This window comes from Gallus gallus, chromosome 2 (assembly GCF_016699485.2).
Source record: "Gallus gallus isolate bGalGal1 chromosome 2, bGalGal1.mat.broiler.GRCg7b, whole genome shotgun sequence".
NCBI classification, from domain to species: Eukaryota; Metazoa; Chordata; class Aves; order Galliformes; family Phasianidae; genus Gallus; species Gallus gallus.
This window is the reverse complement of record NC_052533.1, coordinates 44,439,454-44,462,393: the sequence shown is the minus strand read 5'-3', so window position 1 is coordinate 44,462,393 and position 22,940 is coordinate 44,439,454. Positions and strand designations below refer to the sequence as shown.

The 22,940-nt window shown below is 39.6% G+C and overlaps 1 protein-coding gene across 1 annotated transcript in view; it reads left to right on the top strand.

Annotated features, from left to right (window-relative positions):
- Positions 1-2,058: 2,058 nt before the first annotated feature.
- Positions 2,059-22,940, top strand: part of SUSD5 (sushi domain containing 5) — a 44,894-nt gene continuing 24,012 nt past the window's right edge. The window contains exons 1-2 of the mRNA XM_418822.8: positions 2,059-2,284; positions 11,066-11,243. Coding sequence (XP_418822.4) covers positions 2,191-2,284; positions 11,066-11,243 — 272 coding nt within the window. The 5' untranslated portion in view covers positions 2,059-2,190. The remainder of the gene's footprint in view (positions 2,285-11,065; positions 11,244-22,940) is intronic.

The window sequence follows — 22,940 nt, the reverse complement described above, 5'->3', positions numbered from 1 at the left end:
GACAAATGTCAAGGAAACGTGGAGCTACTGCTGTGGTCATGTCAAGTCTCGGCTCATGCCTGTGTGTCTTGCTGTAACTGCTTACTCAGTTTCATGAAATGTCTTTGCTATCTCACTGAAAGTATGTAGATCCAACATCTTCCTTCCTTTTTTTGTGCCCACTGATTTTCAAAACAAATGTCAAACTATGGGAATATCAGAGAGTTAAAAACACATCCTATGCCATTAGCAAAGTCACCAGTAAAAGAAACAGAAAAGTTCAAAGAATGCTACAATTTTCTATTTCCTTTTCTGTCATGTTAATTTCTGTAGTACGTAGCATACAATTTCCATTGGCACAAAATGCAGTTATGTAGTTACAGTGTACTGACTGTTAAAGATATAGTGAGCATGAAGCTGCCCTTCTAATTCTGGTGGTGTTCCTTACAAGCCCTTGATTGACAAGACAATGTAAAGAAACTTGCTGCCATCTGTGTTCTTTGGATAAACAGAAAACTCAATGCTACCTGTCCAAAATCTTTCCGAGAGTATATTTGCATTGTGTGTAGGTATACTCACAGAATCAAAGAATCACAGAATCGTAGGGGTTGGAAGGGACCTCAAGAGATCATAGAGTCCAACTCCCTGCTAAAGCAGGTTTCCTACAGGAGGTCACACAGGTAGGTGTCCAGATGGGTTCTGAATATCTCCAGAGGAGACTCCACAGCCTCTTTGGGCAACCTGTTCCAGTGCTCTGTCACCCTCACAGTAAAAAAGATCTTCTGCATATTTGTGCGGAACATCCTATGGAAAGAGGCTAAAATTCCTTAAAAATCACCTGAATCAGAACATTATCGACCCAGATTCATCAAACATAGGCATTTTTTAAAGCTTCCAGTACTGTGGTGTTATTGCTTGCTTGAGTATCATACAGGGAGGTTCCTAAGCTTGGGTCATCCCAATCAGACTGAAAATAGCATTTGGCAGGCTCATCCTGATCAGAAGATGTCCACATCTGTCTACAGGTACCTTGCCCTTTCTACCACCAGGGCCATGGTGGTAGGGGGCTCAGGTTCCTGCTCCTGCTGTTGGTGGCTTGGAGTTTCCAGCAAACTGAAGATTTTTGCCCAGCTTTGAATTTCTAAGGGGAAAAAAAATAAAATTAAGAAGCTGAAATAAAAGCAAAATAGGATGGGAATATGAAAACAACATTTCTCAGCTCTGCTCAGTTCCAACAGAAACACAAAACTATTCCGTTTATATATTTAGTGAAATAAATCCTGGCATCACCACTGGTATATTTCCTCTTATTGTGGGTTATATATATATTTTTTAGTTTTGTTTGGACAAATTTAGGACGAGTGGGAATAAGGGACAGATGTCACTGCTGTAAGCGTTGATGGGAGCTGGAAACTCCCCTCACCAACTGCCTCCAGCCCCGAGGAGCACCAGCCTGTTCCTCTGGGTCAGGGGCACTGATGAAAGGATGAAGGGCAGCGTTTTGAAGCAGACTCCCACTTTGACCTGTGGTTCCTTCTGCCCTTCCAGAACCCAGGATCTGGAGCAGCAGGACTAGCAGTCCCCATCCTCAGCGAAGCTCTGCTGTTGTGGCGTGGTGCCATTTGCCACCTTTCCTCAGCCTTCACCTGCAATCTTGCTGCGACCCTAAGGAACACGCTGGCTGCTTTCACCCCGCAGAGAGAAAGCACTCCCCACTCAGCATCCCTGTGGGACGCACAGCTCCATCCACAAACTCACCCCTTCCCAGCACCAGCTATGCAGCTGCCCTTCTCCCCTCAGCCAGTGATTTCTCCTGCTCGTTCCTTGCCTCGTCCCCCCTTTCCCTCCCTCCCGGTGTCTGCATTTCTTGCACCGCTCGCTGTTTACTGACAGGGCAATGTGACTTTTCGCACCGGCTCTCGCTGCTCGCTGCCCTGCCGACTGGGCTGGGCAAAGCCTCTCCCCAGCCCCAGCTGGCCGGACATCTCCCCCCACCTCCCCTCCCCTTCACACCCGCCAAGCGACAGATTCCACTCTCCCTCCCTCTCCCTTTCTTTTTCCACCCCTCCCACCTTCAGCACAGACCCAAGACGCAGGATCCCGCCGAGAGAAAGCGGCTCCTTGAAACCATCACTGCAGCCCGTGCTGCTAAGGGGGGAGAGGAAAACCTCCGCACCACCTCCTGCAGCGGGGGGACTTCGTGGCGGGGCGATGGCTTTGGGCTCCCGCAGATCATCTCTCACCTTTGCCCGGGCTGTGGGACCCGTCTTCTTCATCCTTCAGATCATCTCCGTTCGGGCTGATGGTGAGTCTCCACTCCGCTCGGGCTGGGTTGCTGGGGCTGGAAGGAGAGCTCTATGTTGAAATGTGTTATTGAAAAATACAACAACAACAGTGACAACAAAAACCCAAACCGACCTTTCTTTTCTAATAAGAAACTTAAATACACGCCCCAGTTTGGTTTAGGAAACGGGCGATTCGGAGCTTTCTGAGACTCTACAAATGTCCTGGGGTGAAGCAAGGAAAGGAAATAAGATCCCAGAAGGCTCAGATTGTTTTATTACAACAAGACGACAGGATAGTGACCTTTTCCAGGGGAAGTAAGGATAACAGAACACAGCCAGAACACAAATAAGAAGCAGCAGCTCTCTCTCTATTTTTTTTGTTTTGTTTTGTTTTGTTTTCACTTCCAATCGAAAATACCATTTTCTTTTGAACGACCTCTACATCTGCCCAGCTCAGATGTCACCGAACATCAGCTTACAGGGGCAGGTACTGAGGAAGGGGAGACGAGAAGCTGAAGGCTCGCAGCGGTTTTGATTCGGTACGGCACACTCAGGACAGCAGCTGACCCTCCCGCGTGTGGGCTTCACCTGCTCTGCACCGCTGAGCGGTTCGATTGGAGCACAAACTGGGCTGAATCACCATCGGCTGCTTACTCTGCAACACGCTGACGGTAATCCTGAATGGCAGCATCCTTTGCAAGCAGCCCGTTCCCCTTTGAATAATTAAGCCCCCCTGATGATGGCCAACTTGCCTTGGCGATAGCGTTATTAATTTTTTAAACAACTCTTTCTTTTCCTGGGAGAGCAGTGCTGAATGGCTGTGGTTGGTTTTTCTTTCATATTGCAGCTGCAGTAGATTAATGCCTGATCTCAGGATATATCTATTTTTTCAGTACAGTAATCCTTTACCACTGATGTTTGCTGTATTATGCCGGAGAACAGTTCCTTAACATTATAGGGCAATAAAAACCTCTCCTTGTTCTCAGAGCATTTTTCCTCCTCGGCTGAAATTTATGTCATTCGGTCACGAAATATGGCAAAGGAAAGGGGCAATCCTGCTGCTCATTGCTACCACTTGGTGCGAAATAGCATTTATACAGCAGAACCTTGTCTTGTAAATTCAAAGAAAATGACTTTTTCATTAAGAATAAAGAGAAAGAAATGTGTCAGACCGTGTAGCAGAAGGAAAACTGCAGTTCTGGTTTTAGGAAGTCCTCCTTCCATAGCAAAATCCCTCTCAAATGAGGAAAAAATGCATCACTATGGATGAGGGCTCTCCACATAACTTGCAAAAGGTATCAGGATGGGAATAATTAATTTGCCTTTGCTAAGAATGCTTTGTCTGAAAAATTCCCTTATCTTTTCAGGAACACCTCCCCGTTTGTTTTGTTTCTGTAGAATTAAAGGCATCTTTTTGCTTTCTAAACAGACACCCTCTCAAAGAGAAAGGGGAAAATGCTGAAGACCATTTCGAGGCAAAGTTCATGGCAGATTTTAATTGACATCCAACAGTTTGTCAAATCAGCTTTACGTGTGGTAAAGCAATGTTAAGAATTAAAGGGCAGGATTTATGAAGTACGTTATAATTGCCAGCCGTTATTATAACACTGCTGTTCTGATTTTTATTTGACTTTTAAACATCACTGCTGAAAACGGGCAAGTCCTCTACTGACGTGCTCCTCAGCGTGTTCTCCTGCTATTATTACAGTGAACAATTGTAACACCATCCTGCAAACCATCTGGCTTAATATGCAGAAGAAAGCATTTGATTTGAACTTAAAAATTTACCCCTACACGTAAGTTTACGTATTTAAGAAGATCTGAGAGTACCAAGGAGTAGCAATACTCCCTTACACAGCGCATTTGAGCCCAATCCAAACAGGAAACCAGTTACTCAGTTGTGGAAATTTTAGATAAAAATACAACTGTGCCGCTTTGTTAGATGCAAATGTCACTTAAGTGACGAAGGATGGTTCTGGGTGACGTGTGTGTGTATTGGGTTCTTTTAACTGAAAGTACCCGAACGTTTTGCAAAGTGCTGAAGGTATTTTGACATCACCTTGTAAAAATCCAATGAAATCCAGACTGGCCCCTGTTATAGGCAACTCCCCAAAACTGCTTAGAATATATTTCCCAAAGGAAGACTTTCACTTTATTATCTCACACACAAATAATGACAAAGAGTGGGCAGTAAAAGTGGAGACCATTGGAGTCTGGTGAAAGTGTAAAGCCTTGAAGCTTAATTGATCTCTTTTGACTAATATTTACTGCAATGTGTATTGCTGTAGGGCGGATAGACTCCAGAAAGACAAAGATAAACTCCTAAACAAAAGATAGCTTTGTTTCGCTTTGCAATTTGCTTTTTCTACAACGGAAATATGCTTGTTTGTAGCTGTGGAGGTCAGGGTCAGGCAGATAAGGGTCTCCTCAGGGCCTGTTCCTGCTCAGACTTACACTGGTGTAAATGTGCAGCAGGGTAGCGCTACTACTGCCAGTGCAATTACTGCAGACTGAGACAGGTTATGGGAAGGAGTCGATAAACACAGCTCAACATTCAGGAGTTGTTCAGCCACAGCTTGCACTGGTAGGTCCCATTTGTGAATGGGAACCACATTCAAACAGCACTGCTGCGTATCTTTTTCTCAGTCAGAAGCAACTTTAAACTTCACCTGTATGAAGACAAAGGTTTTAATTATGTTGTTGTGATTGTAGCTGTTCTTAAATATCTGAAGTGTAAATGGAAACTTTTTGGAATGTCTTTGTTCTGGGATAGGAGAACAAGACTCTGGCTTCATACGTGCTGTACAGGAGTCACCTCTGCTTTTCTTGACTCCTCCTTTTGTCACTACTATTAAAATGTAAATAGGTATGAGCCATACTTTTCTGCAGATTACTTGCCCCGAGAAAAAGTGTGTGGCAGAGAATTATGGCAATTAATCTACTTTACTAATACACACCCGATTTGAGAAATGCTCTGTTTGTAACACTTTAGAAATTATTTCAAAGCAGTGGTGTTCTGTTGGCTTAGTTTTGGGTTACATACAAAACCAATTGGCCAAGGCAGAATCACAGAATCACAGAATGGGTTGGAAGGGACCTCTGGAAACCATGGAGTCATTTGGTAGTGAGCACACAGCGTGGCTGCAGAGGTTGCAGGTGAAAGATTTTGAATCCAGAAGGCTAGGCCCAATTAAGTGAGGATCTGACTGTACTTCTGACCTAGAAGCAGATATGTCTGATGCTGAAAGTAGAATTTTACTGATACACTAATATTTCTCAGTGTATTGGAGCAGACTGATATCACTTTGGTGCTCACACAGCTGCGCTTTTGCTACATATGCAGGCTAGATACAGTACTCCAGTCCTATAGGGAAGAAGTCTCACACTTGTAATAATTAAGAATTTCTTCCCTATAGGATTGCCATTAAGCAGAAGTCAGTGGGCAGGACTAGCTATCAAGTATGTTTCAATAAATAAGAAAAAATGAAACAAATTAAGTACCTATTCTGAAAAATAAATCAAACAAACAACAACAAAAAAAAAAGGAATGAATAATCTGAAAAACAAAGATAAGGAGCAGTTTTAGATTTGCAGTAAAACTGGAAAATTTTAAGAGGGAAAAATCCTACTATGGTCTTTCTTGATGAAAAGTCTCTAAAGAAAGCCAAAGTAAAAGAAAAGAAAGTATGCTTCTTCTCTTCTGTTGTATCTGTACAGTTGTGTTTGAGTAGCAGGTGTGTAAGCAGTTCGGGTCCTACTTGCAAACCAGCTAATATGTTTGTGGATTGCAAAAACAAATCCATAAACAATTCCAAATATTTGATCCTAAAGCGTTTACTAACATTAAAATTTAAGTTCAAACTGAGCTTAGCTGAGGAGGAACTCAAAAGTGACCTCCAAATTTTTCTACTTTTCTGATGATGCAATATTTTAAGCAGTTTGAATTAAGTAAGACATCATTCATTTTATTTTCTCATAGAAGTAAACTCTACATTCATGAACATTCTGGTAATTACCCAGATCTCTCTCTGTAATTGTAGTGTTACTGAATCCTCCACCCTTGCTATTACAATCAAGGCCATTGTTACACACAGCCATAGAAATGGAAATGAAATTGCTTTTGAAGTACAGAATTGAACCTCTCTTCCCCCACTCTCCTTTACCTCAATTTGAAGACTTCAGCATTTAAGTAAAAATAAATCAGCGTCCAAATATGCACATCTTTTACCACTTTTATTTCATTAAAACTGATGAGGTTCTACCATTTGAGCTAGTGAAACATCATCCTATCAGGCATGCCTCTTTAAGTACTTCATTTTATATTGTTTGTGAGAGACACTTCTGTTTTAAAGTATATTTGGTTTCTTTAAGCACGATACAAGTCCTCCAAAAGGACATGGAAGAATCTGAACTTCAGTAGACTTTGAACAGTGCCTGTATACCTCAGAAGAACTTGTTCTGTTTGTTAATGTAGTAGAATAAATTATCCAACTCCGTCTTCTGTTAATTCCACTGGGATTCCTACAAGTAAGAAGGAACGGAGTTTGGTCTCTTCTGAAGTGTCCCTTTCTGTGCTTTTCTGTACCTGATTATAGACAGCTCTTCAGTCTCTAAAGCACAATAAGGTTCAGTTGTTAGAAGCTGAGTTTAGCAAAATTTGAAACTGGAAATAAGGTGGAGTGAGAGTAATGAACCATTGGAACAGTTTACTATAAAGTGTGCTGTAAATTCTCCATTACTTGGAGTCATTGAATCATGACTGGATGCCTTTTGAAAAGACATGCTCTAGTTCAACCACAAATTTTTGGACTCAGTGTTGGAACTACAGGGGGAAATCTACAGTCAGGTTATGGAGAAATTCAAACAAGTTGATAAAAATGAATCCGAGAGACCGTGAGATCCATGGTTATGTTTTCAATCATACTATACTGGGGTACTCTTTAATGAAAACTGTATTCAGCTGTTGCTTGTTGACAAAATTTTAGAGCCAAACAATAACTAAAAAAAAAGAAAGCTTTATCTATTTGTCAAAATAGAATTACAATTCTGTAATAATGGTGAGCAGATGACACTAAAGGCTATTCATTAAAGAAATTTCAAGTGTGAATCTTCATTGAGAACTGCAAGTTCAGCTGTTAATTAACTGCAGGAAGAATTATGTCCTATCATTTATGTCTTAGCACTGAAGTTAGAACTTTTTCACTAGTTTCAAAGGGAAACCTGAAAAAACTATGATGAAGACATTTTCCATTCTGAAACTGTAAAACTCAAACTGTGTATTAAGGCTCCTGCTCCTGAGAAAGGCTAGTTCCCATGGATTTCTTGCTTGAACTTGAAATGAGAGACTGGCTTTGTGTGAAATCTTCAGAAAAGTATGTAGAGGTTTGGTACCATGTTTCCATACCACCTGTCTCATCATTACACTATGGGAAGCAGAAATGTTACAGGCAGAAATGAAGGAACAGCATGGGATGGGAGCTCAGATGTAGTGGCTGTTGCACAACCAAAGGTATTTGCTGAAATATACCAAAAGACACAATCCTTGCACACTGTGCCTTATGGAAATATAGCAGCCTCATATTTAAAACAGGGTGAAAGTACATCTCTTGATATTATCTCAGAGAGAAAACTGGTTTCAACTTCTCTACGCGGTCATAGTGTGTTGAACAGAGGGTTGACACCATTTGAATATTTCACAACCCATGTAGTAAAACTGATTGTGTATCACCAAGTATGTGAGACAATTGTTTGAATCATAGAATCATAGAATGACCTGGGTTGAAAAAGACCACAATGATCATTGAGTTTCAACCCTCCTGCTATGTGCAGGGTCACCAACCACCAGACCAGGCTGCCCAGAGCCACATCCAGCCTGGCCTTGAATGCCTCCAGGCATGGGGCATCCACAACCTCCTTGGGCAACCTGTTCCAGTGAAGTTTTTTTTCCTTTATTTTTCATTGCAAATAGCAACAATAAGAGACTTACAAATATTTTACCCTTAGGTACACAGCTTCAAAATCAGACCACTTTTGTGACTGAAAGTGAGAATAATCAGTGCAAGCATGTTTCAAGCCAGTTAGTCACACCACTGTAAGATGCAGTGCTGTAGTCTTATTTATTTAAGGGATTTTTCTATTTTGATGGGCTTTTCCCTGCTGCTGTTCTAATACGTCTCCTACTTATTTTTTCCCTCTGAATGTCCCTTTGTAAAGTGACACTGGGCAGAATACTGGGGATCCAAATGTTTCATTGCTAAGGTATCAGGTGAAACTTGCTTGCTACTACTTATAAATTAAAAAAAAAGCCAACAACAAAGCAAAACATAAAGCACATGTTAAAATCTGGGCAGACAGCCATAGAACTTCTAGAGTTTTGGAGAAGATTCACAGATCATACTGGTAAGATGGACAGCCATTTTTATCCCCTTCTGGCTGGCCAGAATTTCCTATGAAGCAGTTCACTGTAATTTTCCTGACCAGTAAGACTTTCCTAGCTTACCCTAAAAGCTATTTACCTACATACTTTGGATATCCCAGAAGACCAGCACTTTCATACTTTCTAGCAAAAAGTTAATTAACCTTAACAGATGTAAAACAGCTGTAAAAAAATATAACAGGCAACGTAGCTGGTAAAAAGGCTAAATGATGAACTTCATTTCTTCTAATTATCTTTTCATGGAACTCAGTCATTTCTAGATTTTTCTTTCTAGATTTTTCTTTCTAGTTTAGCCTCCTAAATAAAATGCTGATATCTGGAAAGCAGGGCTTACTGCCATGTCAGACCATTTATGAGTTTTCAGATGATACACTGCTGTGATGATTAACTTGCTGTGTGAGTTAAGTCAGGTGATACAGAAACTTGCCCTATATATCTTTGAAGATGCATTTCAACCCCGACAGCCTAATTATGAAATATTGAATAGGGACAAGTTTTTAATTTAATCAAAGCCTCAGTAAATGATTATACTCAAACACTGCTTATCTTTATAAATGAAAGATGTTCTACAACTAAGGAGTGGGAATTTAAAGTCATTCTGCTTATACTGTTTCTCTGAGTCCATGCATTTTTCACTGTGGCTGTTCATGGTTTGGAAACAACAAACTCTGTTATGGTTGTTCCATTATTTGGGGCATTTGCAAAGAATCCTGAGGTTTTTGTACTCAGGTGTGAAGAGGCTTGCTCTTTTCACCAGTCTGTGTGAACCCCCTAATTCTAGTTATAATTCATGATATTGTTTAGTCTAGTGATTAGTTAGGACACTGATCAGTACTTCTGGTTTGCACTCTTAGGTCAACTAATGCTGCTACCTGAGCCTGAGAAAATGACTCTGGGTACTGTGAATTCCTGTTCCTTATCATCGCTGCTTGTCCTGCTTATTTAAATTGCTTTCTGTCTATCAAGACAACTTCCTACTATGCATACCTAGAATGCCCATCAAAACAGGAATCTTTATCAGGACCCATCTGTGCTTGTTTGTTCGTGTAAACACAAATGACATATTTACATGAAAGAAAGATGTAAAGACTGATTCTTTCATTGATTTAAACACTGCACTAGAGAGAACAGAGATCTGTCGGGGCAGACTTACCCTGTATCAGTGACCTATATGTACGATTAGATTCAGATTTATCAATGTAATACATAGGGGGGAGGTGTCTCTTTGTACAGAATCAGCTTAGATCAATCTGAAGAATTACAGATATTAGTCAATATATCTTGTAAATATGAAGTTAGCTACCTAATGAACAGTCAGTATGTGCTGGAAGTTACACTTTCTTATAACTGCTGCCACTAATCTAATTTTTAAATAAGCCACGAATGTTTATAGACTTTTAAAAGCTGTCTTCCTGTGTCTGCAAGCAACCTAAATTTATGAAGATTGAAAATTGAAAATTTAGAAGATATTCTGAGGGATGTTACCTTCAGAAAGAAGACATTTGTGGCGATTTAAACACCAACACTGTGAACGATCCCATTGCTTATTTCTTTTTCTGGTGACATCCAGTTAATGTGTTTATTCCACAACCCAAAAACTTCTCAAGCTTTTTTGACAAAACCCCAACTGCCCTTTTCCCAATTGAAGAAATCTCTAATGTTCACCCTTAACATCTTTCACAGTGTTAAATAAATTAAAATAAACCGAATTAAAAATAAAAATAACTCAAGAAATTGTTATGCTGAATCTGTCCTCGTGCTCATTCAAAAGAGGTCTTCTATTAAGAAAGAAATCCCATCTGACTTTCCAGAAAGATATGAAAACAAAGTGGCTTTGCAGCAGCATTTAGGCACAAATTTCCACAGAATTACATCATTTTTATTCTAGAGACTGAGTATAAATCTCTGATGTGAAAGAGTGAATTACAGTACTGGGATCTAGATGTGTTCTTACTGTATACAGGTAGTTTTATAACTGCAGTTACAATATGCTTGATAATAAATTCCAATATTATATCCAACAGGAGATGTTCTGACTTCGACTGCTTATGTGCATATAAAAGAGTGTTGGTGTTTTCTCTTTCCACATCCTAAGCAGAGACCTATAGAGGGAAGGCAAGCTTTTTGCGTTGACTAGGAATGAACAGGGACTTAGCTACGTTTGCTTTTCTGTTGATTAACATAAGTAAAAGAAAATCTACAGTAAAAGTCTTTACAGTTTTGCTAGCATTATTAATTCCAAGAAATAGGTTGCTCATTGGTTTGAACTTAGTAAGAACAAGAAGACTTTATTTGCAATATTTTTATGGAATATATATTGAGTACCATGCCACGATGATTGACTTGATCTTTCTTGGTGCTGCAGGGAAAGTGTTTGCACTTCAGTCCAAGAACAACTCTCAGGGTCTGGATTTAGCTGAAGCTGAGAAAGCTTGTGTTGACCTGAGTGCTCGCTTAGCAACTGCAGAAGAACTGAAAAGGGCTGTCCTGGACTGTTCCTTCATTGGCTGCACCACGGGATGGCTGGCTGATGGCACCGCTGGGTAAGAACAACAGCATAAACCTTCCTGAGAAATATAAATGACTGCTGTGAGGACATTTTTCCTCTTAGACTAAGTTTACTACTGAAAAACACTGGCCACAGTTCAAGCACTATGGTATACATGTCATCCTGTCCACAGTTTCCTCTTCCTTTTTCCTATTGAGTTGTCACAGTTCCGTTTAGCTAGGCCCATAGTGGGGTGCTGAGCCTCAAAGGAGCTTGCAGCCTATGGACATAGTACTGAGTTATCTACATCTGTGCTCCCACTGACTGCAGGTACATACTCAGTTTGCTGAGATGCTCATAAAAACTGCGTATCTGTCTCAGTTATTTATGGATGTCTAAGTGGATGATAGGCATGTTCAAGTAGGTGTGCCTAGATATGATAATGAAAACCTGGTAGGGAGTTGGGTGAGAAAGCTCACCAGAGAGCTGATGCTGTTACTGGACATGCTGAACTGTTATTGGAGGCAGCACAGGTGACTCCAAATGGCAGTAGGCTGAGATAGACAGAGAGACCAAACCACAGAGATTTCAGTATAACAGAAACAGAGAAGTTGAAGGTTGATATAAATGTCATACGTCCCTGATGCTGAGACCATACAGGAATTGCCAGTGAGAGCATGAGAAGATTGAAGTTCTCTGTCTTCTTTCTTGAACCTTTCCTTCAGCAGGCTTATCAGCCACAATTGTAGTGTAAAATGTGCATTCATTCCCTTGATGCACTTTACAAATTCTCATGAGCTAGAGAGTAATGTCTAATGTCCTATCAATGTTCAACGGTGATAATGTTTTGTTTTATCAAGACACCACTTACAGGTTCCCAAACTTTAGCACATTACTGGATTTTATGAGAGTTAGCAGTTACCCTAAGCATACATTGGTGTTCGTGTATTTTCAGTAGTAAAGTGGGACTTCCAAAGGACAGAAAATAGCTACAATTGAAAAATGATACTTAAACAACTTCAAGCAAAAGCAACATGTTCAGGTGATCCTTTATTTTCCAGGTGAAAAGGGATTTTTCTTGGAAGATTAGTTTTTATGTACCTCTAGACATTTAAAAAATCAAGCAATGTCTCAATATAAAAGACAGTGATCTAAACCCTCAAAATTTTTCCTCCTACCCCAGTTGCTGATGCGTCATGTAGGCTGAAGAGACAGAAGTCTGTCTAAGAAGTGCAAGGCAAAGTTGTTGTACAAGTCCTTTCATATCACCTCTTGATTATGGAAGCAAAGAGTGCTGAAGGGTGGGAGAAGGAACCACACCTTAACTGGGCAGTACCACTGATTTGTCCTGAGAGTTCCTCAGTTCTTTAATATAAGCACTGGAGCTATGACTACGAGTAGACCAGTTGTGGACCTATCCCTGAATATCTTCGAAATGAAAATTGGATACAGTGATAATACTGTGTACATCGCATTATGGTGATGTGAAAATGCACACAACATAGAATCACAGAATCATTAAGGTTGGAAAAGACCACTAAAATCATCTACTCCAACCATCAGCCCATCACCACCATGATCGCTAACCATGTCCCTCAGTGCCACATCCACACAGTTCTTGAAATGGTGACTCCACCACCTCCCTGGGCAGCCCATTAATCCATCAACAAGCATCAGCTGGGCTGTTTTCTACTGTGCCTTTCTTGTTAGAATGAGCTTTCTGTACAACTCCCCAAAGCCACTTCTTTGTCCTCTTCCAAATCCTGCATGACTCTGAGAGTCATGCTTACAAGAGAACTTGGGCTTTGTGTCACCTAGTATGCTTATTAAATCCTTGATATTTTCTTCCTCTATTTCAGTCCACCTTCTTGTTTCTTTCTATCTTTGGAAAAGATGGAAAGTCACAGTCAAGGATTACACTAGCTAGGTTATGTTCTGATGGTGAGTGGTTACTTAGGTATCATACTAATGGAGTGGAAGGAGACTTTTTCTCTCTTCCATTTTCCCATACTCCATTCCTCTGGTAAATTCTGTAAACTATTCATCAGAAAGGACATTACAGGGGCACATGAGCATGCTGTTGCTGTGCAGCCACCATGCCTGGAGATTTCTGTAGATCCTCGTCAGAGAGTAGTTCCTCGGAGCTCCTGTAAGCTGAAATTCTTCATTCTCTTCTCTGGGACTATCTTACCTATGGCTGGGCAAGCACCAGAACCTGTGTTACTTGCTTCACTGAAGTGAGTTCTTACTACTCTCAGGACAAGTGTAATGTCTGAAAAGACTATACTAGTTTCACTGTTAGTTAAGGCAGCTCTGGAGGAGGAAATGGGCAGCCAAGTGCAAAATATGCAAATGGCACAAAGCTATTCAAGTTGAAGAAGCCTGTGCATAATATGAAGATTTTTTAGAGGGATTTCAATTAATGAATAAAATGATGACAAATGAATTTCAATGGCAATTTACTTGGGAGTGAGTATGCAGTCTACCTGAAAATATTTCACACACCAATAGTGTGTGAAGTGGTCTATTAGTCCAGGAAAGATATGAGGAAATCACTGTGGATGGAACAAAGAAAACCACTGTGAAAAAAGACAGAACTAAGTTTCTAGAGTGTTCATGGGATGGGCTGGATATCATGAAAAATGCATACACGTATATATATTTATACACACATATATAGGTCAGTGTAACAGGATGCTTTCGAGTAACTCCTTTAGAGTTCCTGTTACTCCATCTTAAAAAAGGCTCAAAAAAAACCAAAAACCAAAACAAACAAACAAAAAACCCCAAAAACACTTAAGAATGAGTAAAGGCATGGAAACGCAATTGAAGGGGGGACTCAACATATTTTTACTTGTCAGTTGTTTGCTTTTAGAAATATTTCTAGAGGTACCTATTCAGTACTTTGGGCATTTCTTTAATAAATGAAAAATACCAGCAAGGATAAAGGATAAACTGTGAATATGAAGACTTCAATCCACACTCTCCTCAAATGATTTAACAAGGAGAGGGCAAAACAGGCTTCACTGCAAATCCAGATAATTACAGAAGTAGACAAAATTATTTCCAAAACACAGGACTCCTCACTGGGTACATCTTGTGTTATTTATCTTGATGGAGCTTCACATCTTCAACTGTGGTGGCATGGCCCAGAGAAGGAAGTCACCACCCACATTTACTAGTCCAAAACCATTTAGGTCTTTAGAAATTGGAACTAATACCTTGGATCCCACCCAGAAACTGACTGGAATCCATTGAAGGTCCCAGAGCTTTAGTCCAGTATTCTCCCATATCCTCTTGGACCATGTGCATCAGGAAGGGGATGAATAAGAGGGAACATGGGAACATGATAAAAGGAGTTCCTAATTTCAGGAAGAATGCATTTTATTATTATTATTATGCCTTTTTTTTTTTTTTTTTTTTTTAATGCCTGGAAAATATCTTAATCTTTCCTCTGAGGAAAAATGGATTAGATGCTGGCAACAGAAGCAAGCACAGGCAAATAGTATGAGTGAAGGCATTGTGGAGCTGCGCATTTTCTGACATGCTTCAGTCCTCCTTCCACAACACAGTCTTAAAACTGCATACAAGCATGTAAGGACGTTTTCACCTCTTGATGAGTTTTCTGGGTCTTGCATAAGTTAGTGACAGCCAGTCCAGACCTGGTGGCTGTTCTTTGATCTTTGTGAATAACTGCAATCTTACTTCTAATAAATATACTCATCACTCTTTGCTGCTCTGTCCTTATTATCATTTTTACATTCAAATCAGGGCCTGTAAGCCTGTGGAACTTCCTCCTTTAATGTCTCAGGCGCATTTCTGAATCATTGTCAGTATATTTATACTACCTGCTCTCAGGGTGTTACGGTGTTAAAAGACACCATTCTGCAAAGAATGGTGCCAGTGGAAGTAGATATCAGTCTGCTAGTGGAGCTGCTCGTTGGAGTTCTCTCACCCACTTTCTTCTCTGCAGTCAGAGTTAGCCTAAGCAGCAGGTTTTGACAGCTACAATTTGCCTTGACTGACTTGTGACGGAAGTTGCTTAAACCAATTGTTCTCTGCCAGTAAATCCAAAGGCACAATAAACTCATTGGTGTTGTGACTTGAGCAACCTGGGACAGAACATCTTCCACGAGCATAAGGTTATGTTTTTGCCTTCCACTTTCAATTGTTCAGAACAACCCCATTCAGAGCTTGGGGCTGTTCACAGAGGCAAGTTGCTGGCAGGTCCAGGGACATGGAAACTTTTAGATAAGATCCACTGATGAATAGGTAGGGTCCAGAGGGCAAGTGCTAAGTTCTTCCAGCAGCCCAGAAGTAAGTCATTTACAAGTCAGCCTTGAAATGTGTAACTTGTGAAGTATTACACATTGTTAGAGTGCAGGAAACGAAATGCTGTTTAGGCAGGTCTCATTTGTCAAATTAGAATGAGCTCTAATAGCTATTTATACTAAAATGACACTCTTATGACTTATTTGCATGTCAGACGAGTGAGTCAGTAAAACCAGAAAGTGATCTGCCAGAACATAAACAAAAAGTAGAGGTTGTAGAGTTCTTTGAAAACCTTTTACTGCTATCTTCTGAAAACTCTGTGTCAAGTCCTGCAGCACCAAGCAGCGCAGTGCGTTCTCTCAAATGTTCATTTCTATTGTTTGTTTGTTTGTTTAATTTGGAAAATCAACGTGACAGCTTTTCTTATGATCAGCCCTAGTAATTGTGCACAGAATATTAGAAAGCAGCTATTGATTTTTGCAGTCGTAAACACTGTCAGCCACTTGTATTAAGATATTCATAGCACATTTACTCATTTCCAGCACTTTTACAGGCCTGAGAAGATGAAGCTGTCCTATTCACTCTGTTGCTCCTTGTTTTTCTATGAAAGAATGCATCCATGTAGCCCAACTGTAAGCTACAGCCTGAAAGCTCTGCATAGACTCTCTGTTCTATAATAGCTGTCCTGCAGGGCACTCAACCTTTGAATGAAATTGCCCTAGGCTGGTTCCTACCCAGTCCCTGGAGGATTTATCTCAGAGGAGATAGATAACTCTGGAGTGAGCAAACACAGCCAGCTAGAATAAGCCTTGCAGTGGGAGTCAGAAGACTGAGGTTCTTTTCTTGGCTGACCACAGACCAGATGTTTACTGCTAGGAAAATTACTTCATCTCTATTTTTCCTTCCTTTGTTAGCTCTTTGGGTTTTGCACTGACTCCTCTTGAATGCTTCTACAGTGTCTAACACAACAGAGCCCTTGGTGCAGATAACACCAATGGGAAATATAATAACAAGACTCAAAATTAGCATTTCACGGGGTGATCTACTCCCTTTTCTGCCTACAATGTGAGACTTGCCCAGCACCTGGCAGTAGGGTAATAATAGCACGTTTCTTGGGAAATCAAAAAGCAATATCCAAAGAATGAAATAGGAATAAATCTCTAGCTCTTGCCAGTCCTCTCATCTATGTATGTAGACCCTTGGATTTGTTGGCCCTATGAAATCTGTCCAGGTGTATATAATGTAACAGGTCTGCTTGCTTATCTGCAGAGGAGCAGTCCTAATGATATGTCATTTTGCCAAGCTCCCTGTTTTATTTCAAGGCTGTGCTCTACTGCCTGATGAGAATTTTCTCCTACACGTCTGTATGACATGGGCCAATTAACTCCCTTTGAGAGATAATCCAGACACAGGTGACAGGATATGGTCCAATTAAAAATGCTAAGTCTGGTTCTGAGACTAAGGGGTCTTGCACTCTGAAATGCCTTCATGTCACAGACTGTAATCCCACAGTCCTCAGCTGATGTCATACTCTGCTAGAATACACCTTTGTCTTAGCTAATGACATAAGGTTAGAGTTCATTGTTAAGACCAGCGAAAGTCATAATATTGAACAGGAAGGTAAGCTGGCTACGGAGATGGAATGAAATGCAACAGCGTTCCATGAAGCCTAGAGGGAACTAGCCTGAAGCTATCAGTTCAGTTGGAAAAGGCAGAGCAGAATAAAATGCTTGGTGTCTTCACAGAACAGGGGATGGCAGTGAGCCTGTCACACATCTGTGACAAAGAGACATGCACTCCTCCTGAAAGATATTCAGCACCTCTTCCAGGAGATGCAGGGCAGACCTGAAAGGCTTGAACAAGGCACGAATGAGACAACACCTGCAAAACTGCATTGTGATTCTTGACAGTCAAGCTCAGAAGGGATGAGTTCAGACTTGGAGATACACTTAATCTTAGCAAATATACAAGAATGACTAATACCAAGATTTTAACTTGCCAGCTAGGTCTAAAGGGGTTGATATTCAATGTTTCAGAAGAACTTTGCCTTCACTTTTTTTTCCCCCCCACAATCTCTCTATTATCCAATCCCACCTGAAAGCTTCTGATCTGAGCATTGAGCTTCTCTGTAAATTAACAGCATTTAGCAAACATTTTTAAGTCTTTTGGTAACTAATTAATATCATTTGTTAGGAACACTGTGGAATGGTTCGTTCATGGAGCACATACAATTGAACTGGTTAAAACCAACTACCTAGTGACACTTGCTATGTCTTTGAGCACCCAACTAACTAGTCCGGGACAGGAAGCAGTCCAGATCTCCTCTGTGTACATTGAAAATGCTCAAATTATATGTACATAGTGATATTATAGTAAAATGGCTATATAAAATCTTTCATACTAGGCTACAGTATGAAAAATCTGCATGAATGGGCCATATTTATTTAATGAACAGAGGCCTTACTATTTCAGTAGTCATACATACAATTTTAAGCACAAAAGAGTGCATTTTGGGATATATTTTTAAGAATCTAAAGGATATTGGTTCTGCCTCAGTAAGACCTCCTTTTGACATTTCCAGTGGCAGTATTGCTGTTGGAATGTCTTCATGTCACACTTAGCAGCTGCTTTCTTTGGGTCACATCCAGCCAAAATTAGCCTCTATAGTTCCCAGTCAATGGACTTTCCAAAGCCCACCTGTGCTCCCCTTCATGACTTTTCATGGAAATTTTCTTCCCTTCAATAATCATGAACATGTCATTTGTATTTTATTCCTCATCAGAGTCAGCTTTATAATTTGCAGTTTCCCAAACTACAGAAGGGAAAGACTAAGAATAAAAATCCTTCGGTTTGGCTTCCAGACTACTGATTTTTTTTTCTCTCACCTAGTTAATGAAACACAAGTGGTAAAACTGACCCATGAAAAAAATTAGCACAGGATGTTAACGATTTATCTTGACTAAGGAGAGTGATGAAGTTTTAAACTTTCTAATTAGAGAAAGTCTTGTTATAGTTACACTATGTTATGAACCAGACAGAACCAGTGCCTCTACTTCCACATCACTGATGATGGCTACTGAGTAGAATATATTCATATTCAAGCTCACGCTTCCATGAAGAAATGCCATAAGATCCTCCTGACTCAACCCAGCTAATTTATTGACAAGACAACTTACAATCAATTGGCAGATAGCATTGTGACTGTAAAACACCCTGGTTCCACCTGCTGTTTTTCGCATTGGTGCTGGAATTGACCAAGCTATGTCATATAAGCTCAGCCATTGAGTCCATCTATATAAACTTAGCTTTACTGAAAATTTTTTAAGTATTACAGAATTGCTATGTAATGATATTAGAGAGCAGATGTACCAGTGGACACTAGTATAGCCATAATTTATTATTTATATAAAATACGATTTTTTAATTAGATGTTTATTAGATAATACCATATTATGTCATATAGTGGAATAAATACTATTCAAATCATCCTCTTCTGCTATTTCCTTCCTTGAACAGAGGAACTTGGCGTAATACAAAATATACCAATACCTCACTGTTTAGTAGATGGATTGGAAAAGAGTGTAGCCAGCACAAATGCAAGTGGAATACTTCAAGAAAGTCTGGTTCCTGCTTTGTGCTAAATATTAAATTTTCTCCTCTCGTACACATATGCTAAATGAAATATCTGAATTACCTTTCCCATCCTCTGATCTAACCTTCAGGGTAGGTACAGAGCAACCACAGTAAATTGTTCTTACGTGGATGAATTGCCCAGAAGCAAATGAGCTGGGTCCAAAACAGTGCAGAGTCCCTGTGGTTTCTCTTGCACTCTTGCTTGACAGGGAAAGAGGCACCATGAAGCAGATTGTCTTTCTAGGCTAAGTGGCAGTGGACTAAGGGGATCCTCACTACATTTTGGCTCTACTTGTCAAGAAACCAAAGGGAAACACCATCAGGGGCCCTTCTACTTTCCATCACAGAACAGAGGCTGTTGTCAACACTGCTAAAATCCTTTTTCCAATGATGCCCTTCAAGTTAACTCTCATTTGATGGATGTTGCTGAAGTAAAAGTTCAATGTCTCTATATGAAGATGGTGACCGTAATTGCTCATAACTGTAAAACATGGGACTCTTCTAGTCTTCAAAGCAGTCCTGATTTTCAGTCCTCATTTAAACTTGAAATATAAGGTAAAAGAAAATCTTAGGAATGATTTCTCATAAAATTACTGTGTAAGGCAAAACAATTTCTTTCAATTTTTTAAGACTGAAAAATAGAACCAAGCTAGGAAACCTGTTGAGAACACCACAGCCATAACAAAATTAAGATGCTAGTACTGTGTCTGGATTTTATCTTCCTGACAGTATATGATACTTACATCTTACATGTGTGGCTGGTTTTTATGCTGTCATTGTGAGAGTTTTTCAGAGATCATGGCAGTGCAATAATAATTTTTGGAGATGCATGAGTATTTCAAGCAGACATATATCTAATGTAGAGGATTATTATGGATGATTTGCATTCTGAACGCAATAAGTTTCTTCCAAGCACGTCTGAAATGCTACTTTCATAAGAGATTTCCATAGAAGGAAAAATAAAATCTTTCTTTTTTTTTTTGAACCCGAGGTACAAAATCGTGCATTACACTGCTACAAACAGCAGATTACAACATATCCAAGAAAGGTGAGGAATGAGCAATTCTGTAGAAGTTTATGTTCAATTACTCCATGAAAGTAGCAATAAATGGAATTAAAGTTCCCTACATGACTATATTCTTCTAAATGGCTGGGTGCTTGGATGTCTTCCTACAAAAAAAATATGAACTTTGTGGCATTCTCTCAACCATGATGCATGATGCACCACTGCAACAATTCAAAATAATAAAGAATCAACTAGGCTTTGCATTTCCACAGCCTCTTACCAGGGTGCTGAAACTATGAGAGATGGCTGTAAATAGGAATAATACGTACTTATTGGTTTCTTATTGCAGTATGGCAATGCTGCTGCTAAGCAAATGTCAACATATGTTGAAGTCTGAACTGAGAATGTGCTTGCCATTTTCCAGTCATCAAGTGAAAGTGATTGACCAAGTTAAAGCATCAAAACCTACCTGTGAGAACTGAGACAAAAGTGTCCCTAAATCTTTCATCTATAATTACAGCATTTTACAGATTTAAAGAAACATACTCGCGCTCAAGAACTCTGAGAAAAGAGGTTATTATTGCATATTTTTAGTCGTGCCTGCAGTCCTACTGACTGCAAAGACACAGTTTCAGTGCCAAAGGCATTGCAGGTCTAATCATTAGAGCTGCTGCTGAGAAATGCTGAGCACTACTGAAGCTCCTTTTAGCAGTGGTAATAACAGCTTATGGAAGATGTTCAAAGCCTGCAGGATTGAGCTTTGGTAGGAAACTACTGACAGAGAAGGAAGAACAGGAGACACTAAGTAGATTTTATTTTCTTTTATTTTTTTCCTATGTCTACAGGGCATGTTTTCTTTCCTCTCAGAATAATTACATTAGATTGTTTTCTGTTTCAATCAGATCAATTTTAATATGACAAAAATCCAAATTAAATTTCTAAGTGGAGGATTAGCCAAGGTCTGCTCTGTTGTAGGAAAAAAAAAATAGACAGGAAGAGCAATTTTAAAGCTTCATGTAGAAAAAAAACCCACAGTGAGAACTACATTAGGAGATCTTGATGTCATTTAAAGTCTTCTTTTTAATATGTAATGTTGAAACTATATTTAAGAAACATCTTTGTGTATTTGATCTGATTGGATATCTAAAGAAATGCTTAAAAATTATCCACTTGTGCTCTATTTTTATTGCCTACAAACTTGTAGTTTGTTGTGCAATACTTGGAAAAAAAGAAGAAAATCGTGCTCTTTGAACACATAGTCTTAAATGTGAATCAAATATCCTGGTTTGGTGATGATACATACGTAATAAGGATGTGTCACTCACAGAAAACTTTTTAGCCTGTTGAAGAAACGATACGGAAATAATGGTGCTTTGGGCAGAAGCAAAATATAACAGCTAGAGATTGAAATTCAAAATCAGAATGTTCAAGAAGGATTTTTAAAGCTAGCTTCTAAAATATCAGAAATTGTATTCCATGCCTGAACATACAAAGAAATGTTGCCTGATTTTAGCAGACAGGGTTGCCCAGGTAACATAAAAACAACTATTTTTCGTTGCTGTTGTTTAAAAGGGCTGAAGTGTTCAGTATACCATTACAAGCAAAAGATCCAGATTTTTAAAGATACTTCATTTTCTGTCTATTCAGGGTTGCAAGGCGTAAACAAGGTCGGAAGACAGGAGAGCAAGTGCCCATTGGAAAGATTAAGGTTGCTAAGTCACAGTTTCATTCACTTAGGCCATGAAAGACCTACTGGAACAATATGTGAACACACACCAAAATTGGCCAATTAACAGGCTGACTGTCGTAGTCATCTAAACCCACTTTGACAAATGAGTTTGTCTAGGTGCCCGATGGCACTGTTGAAGGAGTCAGAACTTAAATGATGGTATTAAATTCTAAGAGAACTTGATTTTAAATTCAGTCTTCAGGTGACCCACAGAGAGTCAGGAGGTGCTTTCCTTACAGAAGAAACATGTTCTCTTTGAAATTACAGAGCGGCTTTTAGTAGGGGATTACATCATGTCATTTTTCAGAGCAGAAGTGTAGTAGGAACCATTCTGGTACATATGCGTGACCAGTACCATATGGCTTTTTTCATGTTGCTTTTGTTTGTTTATATTAAAGCACATTAAAGTTGTGTGTTTAACTGCTCAAGAGCCAACATATGCCAGAATTAAGATGGTCTGCGCAATCATAATTCAGTCCACTTGTGTAAATCAATTGTTATGCAGTATTTAAGTATAGGATCAAATACTGGCTTTCTACTAGAGCTTTTCCACATTCAGTAAATGGGCAGTTAGTCAACATTTATTTTATTATCCAAAACGAGTGTAGGACTGCTGGCAAAGCTAGTTCAACCATTGCGCAATACAAAATGATAGATTTCCTCCATTGGAAAGATTACTCTGCGTAAAACATTTTGTCTTGCTTTCACTAGAGGAGCTGACCATGCAACGCTTCTACAGACCTGCTGTCTGTAAAATATAAAACCCACACCATTAATATCCAGCTGCAAAAATTGGGTCCGAATTCACTTTCCCAGCCTTTCTAACCTTCAGTGTAACAATAAAAGCAGTGTCTTCTCTAACAAACTGTCTTTTATTAGTAAGTTTTAAGCAGCCAACACAGCTGAAAGAAGAGATAATTAATAATCTCTTCCTCTATGTTCAGCATCTACAGACTTGTAGAACCAAATACAACTTTTTAACCTTTGTTCAAGCCTATAAAAAGGCAACAGGATGGATTAACTACTGCTGAGTACCAAACCAGAAGAAATGGAGTTTAAACAAAGATGTGGAAAAACTGTTAAACCAACTAACCAGCCAACCAATGAACCAA